Source organism: Xiphophorus hellerii, chromosome 18 (genome assembly GCF_003331165.1).
Source record: "Xiphophorus hellerii strain 12219 chromosome 18, Xiphophorus_hellerii-4.1, whole genome shotgun sequence".
Classification (NCBI taxonomy): domain Eukaryota; kingdom Metazoa; phylum Chordata; class Actinopteri; order Cyprinodontiformes; family Poeciliidae; genus Xiphophorus; species Xiphophorus hellerii.
Genome location: NC_045689.1, coordinates 29,159,578 through 29,167,268, shown reverse-complemented (window position 1 = coordinate 29,167,268; position 7,691 = coordinate 29,159,578). Strand labels below are relative to the sequence as shown.

General features: G+C 38.1%; 1 protein-coding gene across 2 annotated transcripts; it reads left to right on the top strand.

Annotated features, from left to right (window-relative positions):
* Nucleotides 1-371: 371 nt before the first annotated feature.
* serpinf2b (serpin peptidase inhibitor, clade F (alpha-2 antiplasmin, pigment epithelium derived factor), member 2b) lies at nt 372-5,470 on the top strand. 2 transcript variants are annotated; one of them, XM_032545056.1, is made up of 9 exons: nt 372-618; nt 1,084-1,156; nt 1,249-1,314; nt 2,045-2,324; nt 2,418-2,561; nt 2,648-2,836; nt 3,204-3,346; nt 4,556-4,760; nt 4,847-5,470. In XM_032545056.1, exons 2-9 carry the CDS (start codon nt 1,103-1,105, stop codon nt 5,197-5,199), a joined length of 1,434 nt encoding a protein of 477 aa, XP_032400947.1. In that variant the 5' UTR covers nt 372-618; nt 1,084-1,102; the 3' UTR covers nt 5,200-5,470. The 2 variants fall into 2 exon arrangements, with proteins under 2 accessions (XP_032400947.1, XP_032400945.1); XM_032545054.1 differs by having other exon boundaries at nt 373-569; nt 1,088-1,156.
* The last annotated feature ends 2,221 nt before the right edge of the window (nt 5,471-7,691 follow it).

Genomic DNA, 7,691 nt, shown 5'->3' with positions numbered 1-7,691 from the left:
TATCTCATCTGACCACTTCAGGACAGATTGTACAATTGTTCGCAGATGGCAGGCATATTATCTGCAATACATTTTACTTGATGCTATAATTTTTTATGTAATAATTTCTGTACTGCTCTTTGGATAGTCGCAAACTTAATATGGGAGTTTTTTTTGGCACAGAAGCGAGATTTTGGTGCCACTCATGTTTAACTGCTATGTCAGAATCCGGGCCCTTCTGGGAAATGCGCGAGCGTTGTTCCTCGTCACGGAATAAGTCGCCATTTTTTCCCGGCACGTTTTGTTTGTATCCGCGCGCGCATTGGGATTAGCCACTGTTTTGTAACAGGTTTGTCATGTTTCCTGTTGGGAGATTAAGTTTGGTCACATCACCGGCCCACTAACATGCGAAATAACTGCGTATTTCAAGCGTGTGGTTATTTAACCCAGGACTAATCTCGGTGGCTGCATTTACCAACAAATAGTGGCTGAACCGCACCGCCTCCCCGATCAATGCAGGCTGATATTTAACTGTTTGCTGAGCAGCTGCCAATCTTTTACTCTCAGGGAATTCAGCCATTCACCGTAAAGTAGGTTCTCCCTTTTTTTTTTTAGACAAGCCATTGTCATTTAAAAAAAAGGTAAACATATTTTAAATTTCATCTTCAATTTAAGATGTTTTTTTTCCTTTGTCAGATTGAGAATGTTCAAGGCGTACAATGCTTGTCTTTAAATAGGCTTCAGACAAATGATTCTGACTTAACATTTAATCACTTCTCTGCTTTTTAGCTAGATTAGGTTTGAAGGTTGCAGCTTAAGGTTGATTTGGTACAGGTTTTAACTTCTGCTGTGGTTTATTGCTTTGGAGAAATGCTTCGGGTATCTGTATTTCCTTAAAATGAATGAAAATTAAGGGTTTAAGCTTGTAGGAACAACTACAACCATGATAAAGCTATATAGAAACTAGTGATGTTTTATGTTTAGCTGAAATTAGGAAGAGAGACTAATCTGTAGTGACAATTTATTGTCTCACACTACTTCAGAAACGAAGAAATGTAAGCCTCTGAGGAAAAATGACCTTGTATTATATATATTTTTTCTCTTACAGTTACTTTTCTTGGATATGGACCTCTGCCTGACACTCCTGTTAATTTGTCTCTGCAGTCTAGGAACTACTGTAAACAACCTATCTAAAAATGTCTAAAAAATCTGTATTGATTACTGAAAACTTTGAAAGACCATTGTCCTCTGCTATCTTGTTCTTGACAGAATGCTGAAGTGGCAGAAGATCAGTCAATCCCCCTAATTCCTCTAAACCCCAGTCAACCCATAGAAGTAAGAACTGAGTAATTTGTTTAACACACTGCAAAAACACACATTTTTACCAAGTCGTTTCGGTCTAGTGTCCAGTTCAAATATTTCAGTACACTTGAAATAAGGCAAAAACTAACTTAAAAGTAACTTTTTCTGCAAGAATTGAGAAATTTGTGTTTAACACACTGCAAAAACACAAAATCATACCAAGTACTTTTTGGTCTAGTTTCTCAGTCAAATATTTTAGTACATTTGAAACGAGGCAAAACTAAATTAAGGGTATTTTTTTAGCAAGACAAATAATATTTTAAGTTAATAATTCTTGAAATAAAAAAAAACAAAACAGTTTCAGTTCCACTGGCTGATTTTGTCACCTAAAACAGGAAATTGTTTTAAGTGGGAAAAAAAAATTAAAAAGCCAAACTACTTTGAGTAATTCATTGAGTTTATTGAACTGTTTGAGAACTAAAATCAGCTGGATTGACTTTAAATGTATAGATTTATTTTGTGAAGTGCTTCGAGATGAAAGTTGTTGTGATTTGGCGCTCTATAGTTGAACGGCAATGAATTGAACTGACTTAAAACAAGTGTGTTTATCTCGCTGAAAAGTTCCATCTGAGTTAGTTTTGTCTTATTTCAAGTGTACTAAGATATTTGCACTAAAAACCAGACCAAAAATGCTTTGTTACATTTTGTGTTCTTGCACTGCACGCTCAGTGAGGATCCCGGGTTTTGTCGTTTTTGCTTATAGGAAGGTGAAAGCCAGGGGACACCGGAGCCGACAACTCTAAGCGAAACAACTGTTACTGCGACGTCCGACCTGCCGTCGGCAAACAAGACGTCGCCAGATGAAGAAAAGGGAGACAGTTGTCAGGCTATCAGTCGAAGACCTGACACCAAACAAACTATCACTGCTGCAATTCAGAGACTGGGGGTGCAGCTCTTACAAAACCTGGAGACGACACCAGAGCAGCCAAATGTCATCATTTCTCCTCTAAGCATATCTCTGGCCCTCTCGCAACTGGCTTTAGGTACGACAGGAACTGCTCACCGCCTCTGCTGAATTAGCCTGCTTTGTTGTGACGTAGTTGAGATTGCCGTTTGGAATTGTGTTTTGTCTAAAGGTGCGAAAAACGAGACGGAAGAGCTGCTGATGTATCACCTGCATGAAAACACCGTGCCGTGTTACCACGAGTCTCTGCGACACGTCTTAACGCAGCTGAGAAACGGCGACGTGCAAATTGCCACGCGCATGTTTCTGCGTCAAGGTTAGCCCCTTTTTTTTCTGATTTCTGTCTTAATATCTGATTTTGAGCCTCAAAGAAAAGCTGGACATCTTTTTTTTCTTTTTTAGGGTTTAAGGGAAAGCAAGAGTTTGTGAGCGAGTCGCTGCGGTTTTACGACTCGGAGCCAGCAATAGTGGAAAGCCTTCAGCAGATAAATGAGTGGGTAGAGAACGCAACAGAGGGGAAAATGATGGACTTCCTGTCTTCTTTGCCACCCAATCTGCTTCTCATGCTCATCAATGCCGTTTACTTCAAAGGTGATTGGCCAACATGCCGACTTCGAACCAACAGACGTATTAATATGTATGAACATCATTGAAAAGCTCATTTACTTAACCGATAAAGTGAAACTCTTACGCTTATTAACACGGTGTTAATTTTTGGTAAGTTTTGTGATTGGGACCAAAATTCAGTTTTTAGAAAATCTTAATAATCCATGAAATGAAGTTTTTGATGAAATTCTGATGCTTTTATATGTGTCTGTATGCCTTTAAGAGTGTAATCAAGTACATTTTCCTTCTCTGAGCTACCAAAAAATGTTATTGTTTCTTCGTAAAGTATTTTTTGGTTTGAAAGATGCCGCTGACTAAAAATGGAAATCTTATTTCCCCGTGTGTCTGACAGGGGAATGGAAAGCTCGATTTGACCCGAACTTCACCTCCAAAGGCGTCTTTTACCTTGATGATTTGCACCTGGTGGATGTTGATATGATGGACGATGCCAAACATCAGCTGAGTTTATTAATGGACAGTGAGCTGGGGGCTCAGGTAAAGTACACCTTCTGAAGTTTTAGGGTCTCTGTTTCTCTGGGAATTTGTTTTTAAAATTTGATGCAAAAGAATGCTAAAGTTCAACATTTTTTTTGCTGTATCTTCATATGTTTTTGTATTAAATGTTTATTAAAAAAACAACAACTATTGTTGCATTATCTGTGCAACAATAGGTATTAGGTAAGGCATTTGGACCAAAGCATTTTGGGATTCAGAGTTTTAATACCTCTCTGTTTGCTCTATCTATTCATTAGACCTCCAAAACATGTCAGCTACACATTATTAAGGGGATTCGATTTACAATTATTTATCTTAAATTAAAGGAATAAGTAAACCTGCTACATTAGTAGGATATTTGAATTATTTTTCTGTAATTCATTGAGTAGGCAGTATGTCCTCATACACATCTATTCACGTAAGTTGATTAATAGGCATGCATAGTAAAATTGAAAATATTGCTGAAAACAAGAGTATCCAACTGTTACTACACGCCAATGGACAACTGCAAATCTGCTTTACAGTTCTGGGTTTCTTCATTTTTAAAAAATAAAATTTAAAAACAACCAAAAACAGTGTTGATGTGAAATGACCCAAAAATATGTCCAACTCACTTTAGAATCTAACTCTTAAAGGGGCAGTGTTTGGTAAAATCAACTTTTTTTAGTTTCATGTTATTCCCTCATCAAAAACATACCTGGAGTGTTGCTTTGATTCTTTCATGCATGTTTGAGAAATCCTTTAATCTCCAATGGCAACCATTCAGCTGTGCAAGACACCAGCTACTCCTCTGAGACGCAGTTGACAAGCCTCCAAGCTTCCACCGCACAGAGCAGCTCTCCCCCATGACTCTTCCTCTCAACTCCTTCAGACTAGCCAGCAGCAATTAGCAAACACCGGATTGAACTGCGCATGTGCTCATTGCATGAGCTACTTCTCTGCGGTAAAAACGTCATTCAAGGGTTAATAGAGCAATTAAGTTGTGATGACTTAATGAAGGCAGAGGCAGGGGTTTTTAAAGCAACGGAGGCCCAATTTGAAGGCGTTTATTTACAAAGTAAAATGTCTTTTATGTCATATTGGATATATATATAGCATTTTTATAAATAACTGAAGTTAACATAGTTAATTAATTATGCTATAAAATGACACGAAGTGCCTGGAAAATACTCTTTAAGAAACTACTACATCCTTTCTCTTTGTGTGCAGGTGGCAAGGTTCCCATTCACAAAGGACATGAGTTTGCTGGTTATCATGCCTGAGTCGGGGAAAGTGAACGTGTCTTTACTTTCCTCGAACCTAAATATCTCCAACTTGTATGAACGTCTACCCAAAGAGAGGGCTGTCCAAGTTAAAGTTCCCAAATTCAAGCTGGAATATTCTCAGGAGTTGCAGGAAGTTCTTACCAAACTAGGTAAGATGTAATCTCCTCACATCTGCAGGCTCTGGTAAAACAAAGGACCCTAAAAACCACCTCTCTAATCGCTGGTTTTATCCCAGGTCTTGGGGAAATGTTCCTGAATCCCAATTTGGGTGGGATCGCAGACGGCCCCCTGCTGGTGTCCAGTGTAATGCACAAGTCTGGCATGGAGATAAACGAGGACGGCGCGAGGGCTGCCGCAGCCACAACGACCATCATCTCAAGGGCATCCAATCCTATTTTTCACCTCAGTCAGCCTTTCTTCTTTGTGCTAATGGATGATGTAACCCACATACCAATCTTCATGGGTGTCATCAATAACCCCAATCCCGGAGCCCCTGTCCTGCAGAGGGGGGATGTTGGAAGTAAAGATAAAGTAGGATTCCCAACTGACAAGAATCACATGGGCTCAGTTGAATTTAATCCTAAATAGAGACTAAAGTCATTTGCTTCCCACACCCCCAGGAAAACTCAAACCAGTTAGATAATTGCACAACCTCAGTCTGCAGTATAACTTTTCTGAAACAAAGTATCTTGCCCAAACTCACACACCCAGACATGCAGGTCAACTGCTACCCTGCTACCCTGCAATTCAAACACGCCAGTCACATCCTGAAAAAAGCTAGAACCTCCAATGATGCCAAAAAAAAGTCAAGCTTTCTTTCGGCATCAACAACAAGGAATACAGGGACCAAAATTCAATTAAAAAACTCCTCTCCACGCTCCTGAACACGGCTCAGGACACCTGCCCTTACACAGACATTTATGTGCCGCTCCTAAACTTTTCAGACCGTCTAAACTTTGTGCAGAAACAAAACCTTAACATGGTTAACTAAAGCATTGATTCTGTCTGCCAAAACTTTAAATTTTAGGGACCTTGTCATCCCTAAAGTCCAGGACTCTTGCTTCCACATGGTGGAGGATCGGATAACCCTAACCGTAGGGCCAATCCTAAGAAATTTGAAAAATGTAAGTAAATACACGATGGAGTGTCATATTAGGTGACGCTGAGGTTTTCCTTTTATGCCACTTGGACTCTTTATGATGTCAACATGTCTGCACTGCAAAAAAACACAAAATCCTACCAATATCTTACTAATATTTTTAGTCCAAATATTTCAGTACAGTTGAAATAAGATTAAAACTAACTCACAAGTAACTTTTCACCAAGACATCGGAGTTTATATTGAGTCAGTAATTCCTTAATATTGATGATAAACTACTTGCTCCAGTGGCAGATAATTTCAGTTTTACCAAGACATTTTCCCTTGTTATAAGTGAAATAATCTGCCGGTGGAACTAGCACCTTATCATCAATATTAAGGAATTTTTGAGTTAAAACAAACTCCTGGATCTTGCTGAAATGTTACTTTCTTATCTTATTTCACGTGTACTAAGATATTTGCACTAGAAACTAGAAAAAAAACCCACTTTGTAAGATTTTGTGTTTTTGCAGTGTAGCACAATTTCAACGCTACAGCTTGATTCTGTATGTTCCTGGATTAAAAAAAAAAAAAAAAGTATATTGCAGGTAAATAAATGTATCAATCTGAATCCCTTCATGGCTACGAGTTATGATTTTACATGAAATAATAGGTTGTGTATCTAAATAAATCACGATATTATCATATATTTTAGTAATGTGGTACAAAATATATGAATATTGTGTAAATGACTGTTTCCTGTCATTTACACAAATCTTTGTACATAATTATATATTTCATGCATTCATTTAGATGGTTATTGTGTACAGTTGCTGAAAAACAATGCAGAAATGATTTATATGTTAAAAGACTGATGAAGAGGTACTTTAATTCAATGATGTGGGTATAGTGAAACGCATGTACTGTTATTGGACAGAATAACAGTACTGTTATTCTGTCAGTACTTCATTGGGCCAATGTGTACTGGAGTCGAGTCACACTGGGAAATTAAATCAGCATTTCCATTAAGTTTGTCGGCAGAAAGAAGCACAGCGTTCTCTAAAAGCTGCTGATAAACAGCTGAGTTGACTTTGAACTTGCTAAAACACACATCGACAGCTTTCCAAATAAAATGTAAGATTTACCTTTATCTGAAAATGGGACTTTGTCCACTGAGCAGCCCACGCCTTGTGAATCTCCCCCAAACTCTTGAGTGGGCTGTGATTGGTAATCATCTCAAGGGTGCTGCTATCCTTGTTTTTTTTAAAACGCTATTTCCTTCCAATTGATTTTTCATGATTTAACCAATTGTTTGAGCCATTTGCTTCTTTAGCAATGACATTTTGTGTCTTGTCACTGTCAAAGTTGTCAACTGCTGTTTGTTGTCAAACCAGCAGGATTCCAGGATTCGCAATACCAGGGCCTTATTTCTGTATATAAATATTTTTAATTGGTGTTATTAAATATTATCGTCATGAAAACAATTTTTTAAAAACTAATTAGCCTCAAAATGAACAGTTAAATATTAAGACACATAATTTAAAAAAAAACAACGTTTTTCAAGGAATGATGGGATTCGTTTTATTTCATGATATTGAAGGGCACCGCGTATTTAACACGAAATTAGTCAACTGAACATCGTCAGATGGCGCAGTCTGCAAATTTACTGCTTTTTGTCAAAAACAATTGTCCTGAAACTACTACAGCGCATTTTGAGAGGTTTGTCACAACTTTAGTGCGCGTTACTAATCCCCACGTCAAAGAGTGACTAATTATGCCATATCGTACGATAATTTATCACGAGTAACAGTGTTTCACCTCCCTTTTTCTATTTATTTAAAAAAAAGCACAAACATCTTTTTGAATATGTTATATTTAAAGTAGCCCGTTTCCGTACCTCCTTGAACGCACCACATGAAAAATATTTACGTCACCGTCTGGTTGGCGCGGCCGGTCTCAGGTCAGTTTCGCAGAGACTCTTAGCTGTGTTTAAACTCTCTGA